Genomic DNA, 17,645 nt, shown 5'->3' with positions numbered 1-17,645 from the left:
TGGCTTTTGTCTCCGTGGTCGGGGGAGCCTGGGCTACATGCTTGTGTCTTTGCAGGGGGGAGGCTGGGAGAGCGAGTACTTGGCATTCTATAGCTTCTGTCCTGGGAGGAGCATCATTCTGTTTTGCTCATCAGTGAATTGAGCTCAGTAGGTGCACGATAAATATTTATTGAATGAAAGGGTAGAAAATATTGAATTCAACTTCATTCACAGCTTGGAAAATATTCTGCAAAAGAAAATTTGTTCAATCTGGATGTTTCTATCAAGTTGTCTCAATGCAGGGTTTCCCAGTTTAGGATTTATTTCTTTAAAAAAATTTTTTTTAATGTTTATTTAGTTTTGAGAGAGAGTGATAAAGAGAGCGCAAGCAGGGGATGGGGAGAGAGAGAGAGAGAGAGAGAGAGAGAGAGAGAGAGAGAGACATGGAACCTGAAGCAGGCTCCAGGCTCTGAGCTGTCAGCACAGAGCCTGATGCAGGGCTTGAACTCACAAACCATGAGATCAGGACCTGAGCCGAAGTCAGACACTTAACCGACTGAGCCACCTAGGTGCCCCAGGATTTTTTTCTTTTTCCTTCCTTCCTTCCTTCCTTCCTTCCTTCCTTTCCTTTCCTTTCCTTTCCTTTCCTTTCCTTTCCTTTCTTTTCTTTTCTTTCTTTCTTTCTTTCTTTCTTTCTTTCTTTCTTTCTTTCTTTCAAGCCATGTTTCATTCTTTCTTAAGCTCCTCTGTTTCCAGTCTAACTAGAAAGTGAATGCATATTTCTTTCTGTCTTCTTTCCATTTTCTTTCTATCTCCCAACAATTCTCTGCAAACCTGTCTGGGCAGCCTTCTTGTACCTCCAGGAAAATTCTAGGCCCTCAAACCATTGTTTCATTTCTGCTTTCTATACTCCAAATCTTTTCCTCAAACGTGCTCCTCCTTTTCATAGACTTAATTATTGTTTTCTTGCTTCTCATTGCCTTTTTCTCTTCTAGTTCCCACATCTTTGCCCCATATAATTTCTCAAGGCCTATTTCATTATTCTCTATGGTTTTATGACAGTGAGCATCCCTGTGTGCTTTCATTAAAAAGTCTTTCTCTAGAAAGAAGGAAAGAAAGGGTGTAACTCTTGGGGAGGGGATTGCTTACCACATCCCCAATAACACCCAGGGATCTTCACGGGTGTTGACTCAACAACACCCACGTGCATTTTAAAGGTATTGACCTAACTCTGGCTGATCTTGGGGCTTTCTTCAGGTCTTCTAGTCGGTGAGATAAATATTGAGCCACAGAAAAATGCATGCTTCTTTGCCACTTACCTTGATTCCTGGGCATGTAGACAGGTGCTCTGGGCAGCCCACCAGAGGCTCACAAGTGTCTGCCCTCTGGGTTATTCATACCTGCAAATGGAGGGAGGGGGGCATGTGAAGGCTTTCTTCTCTCCCTCACTTCCTAAGTACACTTGGATGCTGGTTCCAGGCAACAGCGACCTGGCTCCGAGATGGCCAGGAAGGATGAGGAAGAGTCAAGGGCTCCTTGATGATCCACTGTGACCCTTTTACTTTACTCAATGTGTTACGTGGCTGCATTGTGACCATTGTTCCCCAGCTCCATCCCCTGGCCTGTCTCATCCCTGTGCGGGGTCCCTCTTCCTCCAGAAAGCCCCTCTGGGGCCTGGCTTTGCTTAATGACTTCCCCAGTTCCTCGTCTCCTTCTAGGACAGGCCCCTCAGTAGGAGGTCCATTGTAATCGTGCTCCTCCTTGGTGGGGGCCATAGTCTAAACAAGGGAACTCGCCTTCCATTGAGGAGAAATTGCCCCAGTGGACACAGTCTGACCTCTTTCTCCCCTTCATTGTGTAATAATTATTGAGCTATCACTAACATAAAAAACCATGGTACCAGAAGGACTGCAGGGAGGAGAGTTGAGATGATGGGGGTCCTTGAAGGAGCCAAATAAATAGTGTCCTCTCCTTCCCACCCAAGGTATGAACTGATTGAGAAGTAAGACAAAGGAGATGATGCACTAAAGCACAGTATTACTGTATTTTCTCAACACTGGAGAATATGGCTTGTATCTGTAGAAAAATGGGGTTTTAATAACAGTGCCAGAATTAGGAGATCACAAGGCCACTTTTTGAGGGCAGTTTGTTCCCAAAAGGAAAGGAGAGGAAGAGACAGAGTGCTCAATTCCTGGGTCAGAGTAAGGCTGGAGACATGCCATGTGTATCATAGCAGGGGGAGCCCCCTGCTCGAGAAAGAAGCATTGGGGTGGGATCTTGTTGCCCTGGCTGTTGTGGACTGCTTGACCTTGAACGCTTGTTAGCCAGGGGAGGAGAAGAGTGAGGCGGCTTCAGGTGTCTGTAGCACTGTTATTGCAGTATTATTATCGTATGCTCGTACATATAATGGTGGGAGGGCATTTTGGGGTGGAGGCTGTGTTGTTCACTGTGCTGCTGAAGTCTGGGTAAAGTAACTTTAGACTTTGGATAGGTGAGCAGCTAGGCGGGCATTGATCAAGGTTGCCAGGGGTTATTCTGTAGAGGTGGCTTGTCAGGAGGGGGGTCCATCCTCCCCTGCTTTCCATGGGCTTGCTTTCCAAACCTCAGCTGAAGAGCAGAACCATTCTTCAGCCAAGGTTACATGTGGGAGCTTCCTACATCGGTGTGATTGCCTGTGTGCCGTTCCAATCCTGAGGGTACGGTCTCTGAATTCTTAACTAACAGAGATCCAAGGGTTATCCATCACCGTTGGCACGCTTTTGTATTCCACATTACCAGAGCTACAAGAATATTTCTATCTTCTCTCCTACGTGGTATTTTTAATCAGTGGGATGTCATTAGGTACTATACTTTGCCTTCAACACCTGCACCAGGGCAGGACACCATGGACAGCGCCACAAAGACTGCTCTCAGCCAAAGACTTGGTGGTTCCCACCCCGCCTTGCGCACTAGACTTTGTGTGCATGAGGAAGGAACTTTTCTCTTTTCAGACTGCTGTGTCCCTTGCAGCTAGAACAGCCTATGGCGTATGAAAGGTCCTTGAAAATTATGTGCTGAATGAATTAACTGGCTGTATTCTGAGTGCAAGCTCTTGTGTTCCAGTTGAGTATTATCTTCAAATGTTAAACACCACTGAATTGTAGAGCAGAGGACTTTAAAAGATTTTAATTAAAGTGTTCCTGGAGTAGAACAGCTGAGAATGTTTATTATTTGTGGATTTTAATTTTTCTACATGCCAGGTGCACCTATATTGGCATTTCAGTGATAAAAACAATTTAATTATATATACCAAAAGCTTTTTAAAAAACTTTGCATGGTGATACCAGGAAAGCACTGAACTTGCCAATAATCTATTAGATGCTGCAGTGTGGCTCAGAGTCAGGTGCTAGATGAAACTTGTGTGTGTGAATTCAGCTATTGAGCTGAATGTAAACAAAATACATTTGTGTATTCAGCCTTTGAGTAGGACATTCTCCATAGGCTCCATGAGGATTTTGCTACATGATTCTCACTAACGTGTGTTTATAGTATCTCTGCCATGGAGATTATAGGCAAATGCTGTTTACAAGCTTTCCTCAAAGTTTATAGAATTGCTGATACTACATGGTTATTCATTATAATGTTGAAACTATTTGTTACAACTTTGTGGAAAAAGAAATCTTTGTGGAAAAACATAATAATATCAGAAAATAAAGTCAGTTCTTTTGAAAGGCAGTTCCTATTATCTTTCCATTTTGAGAAATTACTCTCAGTTGAATTGTATTACCATGGTGATGTGTTTGCATTTCAACAAAACCAAACCAGACTGTAAAGTAGAGCTCTGCATGTCTAGCTCCTGTCCTACGACTTTTATTGCAGTATCCTTATTATTAAATAAAATCTCCTACGTTCCGGCTAAAAATCACAACAAAGAAGCAATTTCCTCGGCCAGACACAACAATCTGGATTGCTGATCTCAGAATTCGAAGAAATCACATAGAAGTGAAAAGGAGAACAGGCATTAGAGAGGTAAAAGTCAAATAAAGGACTCACCCACAAATGAATAGAAATATACTTGTTCTCTAAAATAAGACTGCAGAAGTAAGCCAACACAGGAAGGGCGTTTTGCTTAATGAGAGTTGGACGTGTGGCTTAGTCCCCTGAGGTCTGAAACAAGTAAACCCTTTCAGGATTGTCAGCACATACCTCCCTGTCTCAAAGGAGAGCTCTTAGAGCTGGCTCTCCTGCTCTCTGTTTGTGAAGTTTGTTTTACTCTTTGGAATAATTGCACACGTAATTCTGACAACTAAATGCAAAGTCTACAGGAGGTAGGTTTTGAGTTCTTCGAAAATTCCTGCAGTTCGTGCCAATGGGAGGCAGGAAATCGTTTCGCATAATGCTATTTGCATAAGAAGGAAAGAACACATCATTTATTCTAATCAACAAAGTGTGAAAACAAGATCTGGACAGATGTGCACAACCGTCCTATCACTCCTGCCCAAATATTGTTATCAGTCCATCTTGTCCCAGATCACAATTTTGTTCGCCCAAGAACACATTAGCTCAGTCAGATCTGGGTTCTCACAAAGCTTTTTGCTTGCTGCTGGGCTTACTGGTAAATAAGCAGTGTGGTTTTGCTTAGCAACCCCTCCGTGGAAACACAGCACGCTTTGTAAGCGGTGGGGAGGTGGGGAGGTGGGGAGGCGGCGGCTGGCTCGGCAAGCAAGGTATGTGCCTCTCAGGGTCTCTGCAGCTGGTCTCTGACATCGCAAACATTATCTTCAATCCTTAGTCTCGCAAGGCTGATGAAGAACTAGGGGGAAATTAATTGGAAGGCAAATAAAAAGTGTTCAAGATTGTGAGCTGAGACTGTCTGAGAACTCAACCCAGAGTCAACACAGAAGAACCAAGAGAGAATGAGGACCTTTTTTCTCATTAAAAATGAGGTAATTATAGGAGATAACGTATCCAGGAAGCCCACAATGACTTCCTGAAGCTAAACAAAGATTATCTTAAGCCAGACATGAGGGAACATTCCTCAGTAGCTAAGGGCAGCATTAAATCTGGGACTGTCCACATCTAAGAAAAGATTTGAACTTGTACATCCAAGATAATCATTAACCGTCACTGAGCACTTAGCAGGCAGTGTGATCAGCTTTTGCACACTCATTTAATTTTCCAAACAATCCTGTGAGGTGGGTTCTTTTACGTCCATTTTATAAAGGAAGAAACTGATGTGTAGAAAGATTGACAAACTTGCTTGAGGTCACCCAGGTATATAGCAGTGGGGATGGGAGGTGTGCCAGGCAGTCTGCTCTTAGACCCCGAGTTCCTAACCACCATTTTACAAGTGGTAGGGTGCAGTTACAGGCCTAATGGGGATTCAAAGTCCAAAGATCACTGGATGAGGTGTAACGTAGTTTGTAGTTCCATCTTGAAAGCTGTGAAGCGTCCAATTAAGGCAACTGTTTTGTTTCATTTTAATATCTGGAGGGCAGCAAAAGCACGGATATCCAGAATAACATATATTGCTAAAACCTTACGTCCACACCTTGTCCTTTTTTAAAAAAGGTTTTTTAATGTTTTTACTTTTGAAAGAGACAGAGACAGAATGCGAGTGGGTTAGGGGCAGAGAGAGAGGGAGACACAGAATGTGAAGCAGGCTCCAGGCTCTGAGCTGTCAGCACAGAGCCTGATGTGGGGCTCGAACTCCCCAACTGTGAGATCATGACCTGAGCCAAAGTTGGGACGCTTAACCGACTGAGCCACCCAGTCGCCTCCACACCTCTTCCTAAAGTGAAGTATGGGTAGACAGCTTTTCATACACACGCATGCGAGACACTTGACTTCTTATGTCCCTAAAATACCCCAATGATTGACTTCTCCATGCATTCACTGAGCATCACTGTAGGATGTCTGGAAGCAGCAGCCCAGGAGCACACGTGCTGGCTTGGGCAGTGAGCAGTGGTGAAATGTTTACCTTGCTGATAAACTCTCCAACAGATAATACATTTAAGACACCACTATTTAGCCTTTGTTACATACCTCCCTCTCTGCCACCAAACGAATCCTGTCCTGTGCCATCGTCCCTTCTGCCCACCTCTGAGAGCCAGGGAATGTCCCCCAGCTTTCACATACTTGCAGTCCTCCTTTGCCAACCTCAGCCTCATGTGGGTCGCAGTTGTGTCCCCACCCTAATTTATGACCTCACAAGTGTCTCACAAACATTTAGTTCACTTTACTTTTATTATGTGTTTGTGGAGGACAATTTATGGTGTGTGTGTGTGTGTGGTGGGGGGATGGTGTGTCCATTGCCAGCAATTAGATGAATTTAATGATTGATGGCGAAATCTCCTTTCGGGCTTTGGATTTTTATATATATCTATAAACAAAACTAGGCCAGTGATACATAAGTTCCTGGATTCTCAGAGGGACTCAACTGCCCTCACCCAGTCCTGCTATCATATCCAGTCTGGAAATTTATGAAATGGGGAAGACATTCCCATGGTTCTCAAGTGATTTATCTGGTCACAATACTTCCGTGCAAAAATACTTGGAATTTTCATTTGCAGTTTCAACAATATCAGTAAATTATCACTTTTTTTTTCTAGATGGCTTCTCTGAGGAGATGAGGAGGGGACCATGTAAACATGCATGGATCAAATAATTTTTCCCTGTTCCCACTTTATACACTGAGTGCCCTCTTGGGAGTTAGAGCACATGACTACTTTTCATAAGGAAGGATTGTATTTCTTTGGGTCTTCTTGTGTGTTTTTAGGGAATATACTGATCCCAGAAGGGGGTGGAAATTGTGCTGACTTAGATTTGTGCCAAAATATGTTCTCCACTGTAACTGCTCTTACTGACTGCCCTGTGTCCTCCATTTTGCCGCGTTGAGCATACCTGGGACTGGGACCCCAGTCAGGTGGGGCTGAATGTTTCTGAGGCGTGATTAAAGCGGACAGCAGCCTTTCCTCCTTTCAGCTTCCTCATCCCTGAAAATTTCCAGTGAACAAGCAACACCATCGTTTCTCCCTCAGTTGGGGAGGAGGGGATGGAAGGAGGGGAAACCTAGTCATCTTCTTGACTGGCATTTCCATGGTTGGCCCAAGTGGCTCATCTTAGAAGACACAATTGACTCTCTCTGTTCTGGGAAGATGTCACAGAGGTGTCACTGCTTATTACTGAAGGTTAGGAATTCCCGGACAGATCGCATAGTGACACTTTTTTATTCTCAATCTTCCTTTCTAGAAGGGAAGCAGGATGGCCTGTTCTTCATGGGGGTTAGTCTGGTTGATTTTGTTATGAGGGGGTAGGTTGGAGGGGTGGGGCGGGGGGGACTCTGGCAACTTTGTTTGAGCTGGGAAATTGTTGAGTAACTTGAAGTCTGGTTCCATCAGTAGGCACTGGACTGGGAGTTAATCACATCAGAAGTCTAATCTCGGCTTTGCCTCTAATTAGCAAAATCATTTTATGCTGGTCCCTCAACCCCTCCTGACTTCTGGTTTTGCATCTGTAAAATGAGGTGTATGAATGCAAAGGTCTCTCTGGGCTCTGAGGTTCTCTGCCTTCTAATTCACCAGAAGGCAATGAATAGGAAACAGAACACATGGTAAGGATTTCCTAGATCCAGTGCCCTACATGTGGTGTATTTTTTTTAATTTATTTTTTAATATATGAAATTTACTGTCAAATTGGTTCCCATACAACACCCAGCGCGCATCCCAAAAGGTGCCCTCCTCAATACCCATCACCCACCCTGCCCTCCCTCCCACCCCCCATCAACCCTCAGTTTGTTCTCAGTTTTTAAGAGTCTCTTATGCTTTGGTTCTCTCCCACTCTAACCTCTTTTTTTTTTTTTTTCCTTCCCCTCCCCCATGGGTTTCTGTTACGTTTCTCAGGATCCACATAGAAGTGAAACCATATGGTATCTGTCTTTCTCTGTATGGCTTATTTCACTTAGCATCACACTCTCCAGTTCCATCCACGTTGCTACAAAAGGCCATATTTCATTTTCATGTGGTGTATTTTTGCAGAACATCAATCTAGGTGGTGTAGAAAGGCCCATTCATTCTGGTATTATATGGTTTTGGTTGGGTTATAGTGCTAGGGCCCCCTGATGACAATTGACATGCCAGTCCTGGGAGCTTTGAGAAGACCTTAAAGATTATTTAGTCCAGAGGCAATGCCAGTGTTGTCTTGAGTGCATTCAAGGGGAATACCAATGATGCTTCCAGTCTACCTCTGGACTCCGTTGGCACTGTTTCTTTGAGTGACGTCAGTCTAATACCCAATCTAAATGCTCTCACCTCCTGCTGGCTCCTTGAGAAGCTGATCTGAAATGAAGCTCCTGTCATTTTCGACAGTGACCCCATCATTCTGACTTAGACTTTTGTCCGTCTTTGGTGGATAATACAGCCTAAACACGCCGTAGCGCTAGCTCAAACACATGTGTTTTGAAAGAAAAGTATGTTATAAACGTACCACTTCAGCAGGGAAGGAGGGTGAAGAAGCTGGAGTCTGTCTCAAATGAGTATGGGCGTGGCTGTGTTTTCCTTGTCCTCTGAACACTTTAGTCTGTCTCAGGCCAGCTGTTTTTGTTTTTGTTTCTCCCCCCCAACACGTTCCCTTTGATACAAGGGAAACTAGGTGCCAAGTCCATCGCTGCCACTGTGGAAAGAGCTCCAAACCTGTACCCTCCTAAAGGAGGGTCGATAATACGTGAGAAATGGCAGCAACCCCTTCTGGGGAATAATTATATTCGCACCAGTGAGGAAGTTAGAATCAGCATTTGGAACCACTTGAAGGACATTCAAGGCATGACCTAAGCAGGGTTTCTTGACCCACGGTCCATGGTTTCTTGACCGAAGGTCCATGAACAGGCTTCCTGGGGTCCAAGAGCTACCTATAGAGCATCTGAAAACTTCTGTCCGTGCGTTTTTCTAGGAGAGGGTCCACAGCCTGCCTTCCTCCGGTTCTCCCAAAGTTGCCCATGACTGAAGAAAGGTGAAAAGCCACTGACATAATACATTTTTTTTCTGTGCCTCTCTGTCCTCTGAATCCAGGGTGATAAAGCTGACCTATCTTTCTGCTTTGCTGTTCCCAGAAAAAGCAAGTGAGCCAGACCAAGATCCGGGTCATCTCAACCATCCTGTTCATCTTGGCCGGGTGTATTGTGTTTGTGACGATCCCTGCTGTCATTTTCAAATATATCGAGGGGTGGACAGCCTTGGAGTCCATTTACTTTGTGGTGGTCACTCTCACCACAGTAGGCTTTGGTGATTTTGTGGCAGGTAAGCTCCCTGGGCATCCCAGTCATCAGGGCCCCCAGCGGGGAGAATATTCTGTTGACAGTGCTTTTTACAACCACCAGGGGGCGCCTGGGTGGCTCAGTTGGTCAAGTGTCTGACTTCCGGCTCAGGTCTCCGGCTCACAGTTGGGGAGTTTGAGCCCCGTGCCTGGCTCTGTGCTGACAGTGCAGAGCCTGGTGCCCGCTTCCAGATCTCTGTCTGCCTCTCTCTCTGCCCCTCCCCCGCCCCCCCCCACTCAAAAACAAATAAACACTAAAAAAATTTTTTTAACCACCAGAAAAAACGTTATGGGAGAAGCAAATGGAAACATCTCAATGTCACTGCTGCTGTGCATGGACTCATTTCAAGCCCGTGGTCCCATGTAATATAAAATAAGCCGCAGATTCTGCTGTGAAAAGAAAGCCGGCCCCTTCCTCCCCAGGATGTTCATTGCCCTTATCATCATATGAATTATGCATGAGTGAAACGAATTTCTCATTGAATGTTAGACTTATGATTTGCATTAAAGCTCCTTGAATGAATTGATAAAGACTGTATTAGCAAGTGGCAAATAAGGAACTTTGGGGAGATTAGCATAGAGTTTAGCCTGCAGCCATCTGTGGGTTAGGCTTCCTGATGCTGCCCAGGGGAGGGCCGTGGTCCCCGCAAAAGTTATCCTGGGCACAAAATTTAGGACTCAGCTGACTAGTAGAAGCCGAGACCCGTCCCAAGGGAGTAAAATTTAACGGATTCTGCATGAATGTATATTTTAGAAGCAATAGCCTTCATTGTGAAAGTCAATGCCAATGAACTATGTTTATAGAAGCAAAAGAAAACCACCATCAATTTCATCCGGGGACAGGGAGTTTGAAAATGAAATGAAATCTGGCTTCTTACATGTATGGCTTTCCCAGAGTGTGGTAGGAAGGCAAAGAGAGAGAAACAGGCCATCCTTCTGTGTCCTAACAGACAATTCTAGGGGGTCGGGCAATGGATCGTTGCCTACTCCAAGAAGTGAATGCTTTGATTAAACAACTCTGTCCTAGGCTCAACACGTTTGAGTGGTGTGTGTGTGTGTGTGTGTGTGTGTGTGTGTGTGTGTTATTCACCAGTTCCCGGTTAGGCAGCTGCATAGACATTTGCAGGCTGAGATCATGGGCCTCCCATCCTTTATTTGACACATGATCCTGGCAGCACCTTGGTTTCCTCACAGAGTATGGTGCTCGCCAGGATGACAGGGATCTGGGAATCCGGAAAGCAGCACATTCTGGAGGGGATACTGAAGTCTTTTCAAAAGATGCCTGGGTGCCTCCACATTCATTCCAGGCTACTAGGGGCCTTCTAGCTGTTACAGCAGGGCAGATGAAGACTGCAGTCCAGTTTGTAAAAAATAGCAGTTTTTATATTTTTTTTCTTCCTTTTTATTGCCTAAGGACAAAGCATTGCAAAGTCAAAGTGATTAAAAACTTTACAAACTTACAAAAGCCGGGGGTCTGGGTCCCCACCAGTCTTTCCTTATGCACAGTCACTGTGCGTCTCCTCGCCTTGGGTCAGGAGTCACTTCATGCCATCCGAGCAGAGGCCTGAAGCTCCGGAGAGAAACCACAGGGAACCCGCTGGGACGATTTCACAAACTTCTGTAAGTTCTCCCAGGGCATAGCTCGCACTGGTCTGTGCTTCCAGGTGCCCTCGGTGTTAGTCCTGGGCTGTCTGCTGGACTGTCTGTTACAGGACACCTGTGACGAACCTTCTCTCTAAACACCTGCTCAACTCAGCCTGTTAATCTGCTAATCTGGGGCACAAAGAGCAGAGCCTTGGAAAATAAAATTTAAAAATTTATTTACTTATTTAGTGATCAGCAAAGTTTTAATTTGAATTTAGGTTATCTGTTTATTTGTTTGAAGTTTATTTTGAGAGAGGGAGAGAGAGAGGGAGAGAGGGAGAGAGAGAGAACCCCAAGCAGGCTCCGCACTGTCAGTGAGGAGCCCGACGAGGGGCTTGAACTCACAAACCGTGAGATTATGACCTGAGCAGAAATCAGGAGTCAGACACTTAACCGTTGGAGCCACTCAGGCAACCCCCACGTTACCTGTTTACATATAATTAATTATACAATGCAAGAAAATGCAGGGAAGCCTGACATTAAAAAAGAAGATGACATTTGACAATAATGTAATTGAATATCTTACATTTTACTGTTATAAGTTGTGATCTTATAAAACCAAAACTGTTATAATCTATTCACATTAGAGTCAATGTATAAATACCTACTATCTACTTTTGTTAATATTATTGAATCAAGGCTTTCATGTTAATTGAAAGGTGAATATGAATCTGTAAAGTAATATGAATTCCATTTTACAAAACAGCACTGACTGACCGAAAAAGAAAAAAGAAAAAAGAAAATGAAATAAATGAGCCCCAGATTTAACGCACATGAATGTTCTCGGTTGGCCGGTGTGATGGGACTTTATTTAGAGCCTTGCTGCTTCAGTAAAAATGTCAGAAAGAGGTAGCTTTTATTTAGATCCTAGATGAATACAGTTGGCCAACCTAAATGATTTTGCATATGTTGGTTCTAAGTAAAAAAGTTAAAGATAACCCAGGAAAGAAAATGTGTGACTTGTTTAACATTATGATGTGTATATGGGTCCCTGCTCTTCATCGTGGATGGGAGAGAAGAAAGGTCATGCGTGTTCTTTACCTCTTAACCCACAGTGACCGCCCTTATTAGGGAACACTGCCCAGCTGGTGTCTTTCCTCCCCGGAAGGAAGGGGAGGGAGGGGAGGAGCAAGGACAAAATGAGAGGGGCCTCTGGTGCTTCAAAGGGTCCTGCCACTGATTTTGATTTATTATTTCTTCTTATTACCCACCATGGATTGAGAGCACTTAGCACATACCGGCACTTGACTTTATCTTTACTTACCTCGAAAGGGCATGACCCCCCCCCCCCCCCCCCCCCCCAGTCACAGGCCTGGCGCTGGTTTAATTCCCTTGTTTACTGTTGATTACAAAGCCTTGTTTCTTTTGTTCTGAGGTCTCCACGGACAGGGTGTCTCTTATAATTCACAGTGCTGACTGCGAGCGGACCAGGCCTTCCTAAATTTGGGTTTCCAGAACTTCTGTAGATTGTGGTCCAAAGATGCATGCCTTTAAGGCATGAAATTTGTCACAAGCTTAGCAACAGGGAACGAGGCCCGACCATTTCAAAAAGGTGCATCAGCAAGAGTTGATAGTTGCTCTGAGTCAGCATCACTTCTAGAAATATAATCGGAACGTTGGTCATCATGCAGGATTAAATGCTGGCTTATTTTAATAGCTGACTTCCTTTGGGACAGCCTAACAACTTCGGAGCATTTCGAAACCCTCAATGGGAGCGCGCACACGGAGCTCTCAATTCCAGACAAGCGGTTGAGAAAGGAATCCACCAAAGGGTGCCTTTTGTGTTGTTTGCTAGCGCACCCTAGTGGCAGTCTTTGGCGGGCGGTGGTGATTTGCTGAGGTCAGTATTTACCGTCGGCAAGCCCCTCCTCCCCCCGCCCCAGGCTCTGAGGACCGAGCTGCACGGAAACCACTTACTGTTGCAGGAACCCTAGAGAAAGCTATTTGGGGGGGGGGGGGGGGGGGGGAGCGTTGCCTAAAAGGAAAAAAAAAAACAAAAAACAAAGGCAGCTGAACCAGACCGAAGTGTGGTTGCCCAGAGCCCGTTAGCGATGTTTGGAATTCTCATGTTAAGAAATGGCAGTGGCTGTGGAGATCTTGAGGCCTTGTGGGCTGCCCTGCACCCTGGGTTCGGTCCCACTGACAGGAGCCACAGGCCACAGGGCCTGCCCACGTGCCTTTGGGAGGTATTACTGAGACCATAAGAGCTCAGACTGGATTCCGTGGGGCTCGATGAGGTTGCAACCACCACTCAGTGGGAAAGACTAGTAATCACTCCTCTGTAACACCTTAATTACCCATACATTGCTAATGTTCAGTTGCCTTAGAAATGGCCGCCTGGGGGCTCCCGGGTGGCTCAGTCGGTTAAGCGTCCCACTTCAGCTCAGGTCATGATCTCTCAGTTTGTGAGTTCGAACCCGCATAGGGCTCTGTGCTGACATCTCAGAGCCTGGAGCCTGCTTCAGACTCTGTGCCTCCCTCTCTCTCTCTGCCCCTCCTCTGCTCACACTCTGTCTCTCTCTCTTCCTTAAAAATAAATATTAAGGAAAAAAAAAATTTAGAAATGGCCGCCTGCCTGCCTCACTGGGCAACAATGTGTCACAGAGTGAGAGGCAGGCTGATAGCAGCCATGTCATGGAACTTCTTCACTTCTTCAGGAGAGAGCGCTGAGGTTGGAGCCTGTTTTACACGGCTACTTTTGGTAGGGCCTGTAGGAGGGTGAGAAGAAACAGGCTAATTATTTGCAATAAATGACTGGTCCTTTCAACGGAACAGCCGGTCAATGCCATCAGGCAGCTGGCCGATTTGGTTTGATAGATTTCTACCGTAATCCCTACATATAAAATAAAGGGATTGGACTCGCTGGCCTTTTAGCTCGAGCACGGTGATTCTAATTACTCAGACTGATTGACCTTTTGGATTAGCATCGTGTAAACACCATCCCTCAGTTAGTGTGAAATCACTCCTGCTAGGATCAAAGTCTCAAGGATGCCATTAAGTCTAATTTTACTTCCTCACATCCACTCTGCTCTTACTAAATGCATGTGTTAAGGGGGAAATGGTTCCAAGCCATTTGGGATTATTGATCCTTCATTTTTATTACATTACAAAAATTTTTTTAAGTGTTTATCTATTGTTGACAGAGAGACAGAGTGTGAGCAGGGGAGGGGCAGAGAGAGAGGGAGACACAGGATCCGAAGCACGTTCCAGGCTCCGAGCTGTCAGCACAGAGCCCTATGCGGGGCTGGAACTCCTGAACCGCAAGATCATGACCTGAGCCGAAGTCGGACGCTTAACCCACTGAGCCACCCGGGCGTCCCTATTTTTATTACATTTAAAGGAGTTTACGAAAAAAAATTGATGGCTGGGCCTGAGCTGTTGTCCCTCTCGCTCATGTCTTTCATTGTCAAACCAAGGTTGAGAAGAAGTGGACCAAATTGGCCACTGACACGTTTCTGTTGTTGTTGTTTATTTATTTTGAGAGACAGAGTGTGTGCACATGAGCAGGCGAGGGATAGAGAGAGAGGGAGAGAGAGAATCCAGGCAGGTGGCAGGCTGTCAGTGTGAAGCCCAATGCAGGCTCCATCTCACAGACTGTGAGACCATGACCTGAGCTGAAACCAAGAGTCGGACGCTTAGCCAACTGAGCCACCCAGGTGTCCCTGAAAAGTTTTTGTTATGGGTGTTACTGTTAGTGGTCAAGAATCAAAGAAAGTTGGGGCGCCTGGGTGGCTCAGTCAGTTGAGTGTCCGATTCTTCATTTTGGCTCAGGTCATGTTCCCAGAGTGGTGGGATTGAGCCCTCTCAGTCTCTCTCTCCGCTCTCTGCCCTGCTCACACACGTGCTCTCTCTCCCTCTAAAATATATGTGTATGAAAGGAAATTAAGCCACAGGCCAGGCTCCTTTAGGGAAGGCACAAATCTTTTCCTTGCCTGTCACCTCTTGTATACAGCAGGCCTAACAGCTGCGTGTCAGATGGTGATGGGAAGACATCTCTGCCATGTGGACCAGAATATGTTTGTTCTGCAAAGACCATATGCTAGGCCCTGGTTAAAATAACGTTTGGTTGTTTTCAGGGGGAAACGCTGGGATCAATTACCGGGAGTGGTATAAGCCCCTAGTGTGGTTTTGGATCCTTGTTGGCCTTGCCTACTTTGCAGCCGTCCTCAGTATGATCGGAGATTGGCTACGGGTTCTATCCAAAAAGACAAAAGAAGAGGTAGGACTCCTTCCAAATTCTATGAACGTTCCTGAGATCAGATTAGCTCATGTCAAGAATTACCTGTCTCTCTTCTATGGGCACAAGGGCTTCTTAAATAAATGGAGGGCCCCTGTGGCTTCCTCTTTTTGAAGCATTCCCTAAAAGCCAAGGTCAACGGAATAGCAGTTATTTCTGGATCCCTTTTCGGCAGGTGAGAACATCTGGTGACTCACCGGGCCACAGATCCGGGAAAGACTGGTAAACGATGACTGCTTTTTAAAAAATGAAAAGGGAAAAAGGAAAAAAAAAAACCAAACAGCGATTGTCAGCAGGGGTAGGCTGTAGCTGAGGCTGGTGTGCAGACTGGAGGGAGAGGTTTAGAACGTTTTTAAAAAGCTTGAGAAAGATGGCCTGTCCTTCAGGTCTTGGGGTCTATATGGAAATGCAATAAAATACTATGAATCCTTCTTGGTTCCCTGAGACTGAAGTCCTTCAATAGTGGCCAGCCATGAGGAAGCAAACACAAGGGGTCCCTTTCACCATCATCCCCTCTCGGTTATCAGATCTATAGAAACAGACATACCCATGTGTCCAAGGACATGCAGCCTTTACTCATTTACTTTACACATTTACTTTCACGTAAATGTGCGTGAAAACAAAGGCAAGAAAAGACATAAGAGGAAGGTAGATTCTGTGGTTAAAAACAATGTCCATGAAGTTCTTCTAGGAAGAGAGGAAAAGGTAAAGGCAGGCAAGAGAAGAAGAAAGGAGCTAGAGAATGGAAGGGAGATAAGAAAGAAAGAAAAAGAGGAACAGCTTCTTTAAGGGCACCTGCTCACTTCCTAGAAGACAGACATTCTACACAGAAGGCCCCAGGAGAAAGTTACTGTGTGGGAATATTTCCTTTCCCATATCATTCCCGGGCCCAAGTGTTAAATTTTCCTGCCTTGCATAAACACTGTCCGTGTAGTCTTCAGTCCGATCCCCCAGAGAGCTCACTGACCTGCTGAAAATCAGCCATAGTGAAAGTAACCACATCAATATTGACTTTCCTAAGTGCAAAAATGCAAACTTCTGAGTTAGTTGCTCATCCGTATAGAAAGACATGGGACTACTAGTCTCGGTGCTGCTGAATGAGAGCCGAGAAATTTGGTATTGATCCTCCTGCGAAAACTTCACTCTGGAGGAAGAACGTTCTGTGGGCTTTTGCAGAACATGACCAGGAAAGTTTGGTCACCAGGTGCTCTGGAGGGTCTTCTTAAACCAGAGTAAGCTCGACAGCACACGACCGTGTGGCCCAGATACAGGGTGAGCGACGGTCCCCAGGTTGTCCAGGACTGCAGAACACAGGACTCTTGTGTTTTACAACTGGGACAGTCCTAGTCTAACTGGGACAGGTGGACAGGTGGATCACCCTTCCCAGACAGGAGCACTGGGGAACAGAGAAGGGCCAAGGACCCCCTGAACATCTATCTGCTCTGCACCCCCTGGGTGCTTTCCTCCTGGGAATGTCTCTCTCTGTCTCACATAACGCCAAGAGCTCCGTGAGCTAGACATGATTACCCCACTTATGTTGGAGGGATGAGGCCATACAACTAACAAAGGGGTGGGTGCGTAACAGGAACCCAAGCCTGTCTACCTCCCAACAGTGATCTCTCCCGCAGAGAGCTCTGCCTCCCGTTCAGTCACCGCCTCCACATCTCAGGCTCCTGCCGGCGGCTTCTCTAGCAAGTGTAACTCCCTGATCCCCCCCTCCCTCCCCCTGGGCCTGTGCTCCCCCATCTCCCGGCCTCCCTTGAGCCAGCCTTCCCATCAGGACATCCAAGGGCTGTGGGCGCCGGGGGCGGGTGGGGGCTCGAGGCAGGCGGAGAGAGGACTTTCTCATCCTGTCGCTTTTCTGTCTCCCGGCCAGGTCGGTGAAATCAAGGCCCACGCGGCCGAGTGGAAGGCCAACGTGACGGCCGAGTTCCGGGAGACACGGCGGCGGCTCAGCGTGGAGATCCACGACAAGCTGCAGCGGGCGGCCACCATCCGCAGCATGGAGCGCCGGCGCCTGGGCCTGGACCAGAGGGCCCACTCGCTGGACATGCTGTCCCCCGAGAAGCGCTCCGTCTTCGCCGCCCTGGACACGGGCCGCTTCAAGGCCTCGTCCCAGGAGAGCATCAACAACCGGCCCAACAACCTGCGCCTGAAGGGGTCGGAGCAGCTCAACAAACACGGGCAGGGCGCCTCGGAAGACAACATCATCAACAAGTTCGGGTCCACCTCCAAGCTCACCAAGAGGAAAAACAAGGACCTCAAAAAGACCTTGCCCGAGGACGTCCACAAAATCTACAAGACCTTCCGGAATTACTCCCTGGACGAAGAGAAGAAGGAGGAGGAGACGGAGAAGATGTGCAACTCGGACCACTCCAGCACGGCCATGCTGACTGAGTGCATCCAGCAGCAGGCCGGGATGGAGAACGGGCTGGTCCCCACGGACACCAGAGACCAGGAACTCGAGAACAACGCGTTACTTGAAGACAGAAACTAA

General features: G+C 46.4%; 1 protein-coding gene and 1 long non-coding RNA gene across 2 annotated transcripts in view; one reads left to right on the top strand and one right to left on the bottom strand.

The window, feature by feature from the left end:
- The window catches only part of KCNK10 (potassium two pore domain channel subfamily K member 10), a 123,792-nt gene extending 106,147 nt beyond the window's left edge, over nt 1-17,645 (top strand). The window contains exons 5-7 of the mRNA XM_060620469.3: nt 9,065-9,251; nt 14,988-15,130; nt 17,025-17,645. Of these exons, the coding sequence (XP_060476452.1) occupies nt 9,065-9,251; nt 14,988-15,130; nt 17,025-17,645 (951 nt within the window). The remainder of the gene's footprint in view (nt 1-9,064; nt 9,252-14,987; nt 15,131-17,024) is intronic.
- Nucleotides 10,401-12,811, bottom strand: LOC145715575 (uncharacterized). Its single transcript, XR_014137849.1, has 2 exons — nt 12,192-12,811; nt 10,401-10,676 (listed from the first exon to the last, which is right to left on the bottom strand). It is a non-coding gene; the product is annotated as an uncharacterized LOC145715575 (long non-coding RNA).

This window comes from Panthera onca, chromosome B3 (genome assembly GCF_046562875.1).
Source record: "Panthera onca isolate mPanOnc1 chromosome B3, mPanOnc1 haplotype 2, whole genome shotgun sequence".
Taxonomy (NCBI): Eukaryota; Metazoa; Chordata; class Mammalia; order Carnivora; family Felidae; genus Panthera; species Panthera onca.
Note: the sequence above shows the minus strand (reverse complement) of the source record. Positions and strands in the feature narration are given on the sequence as shown.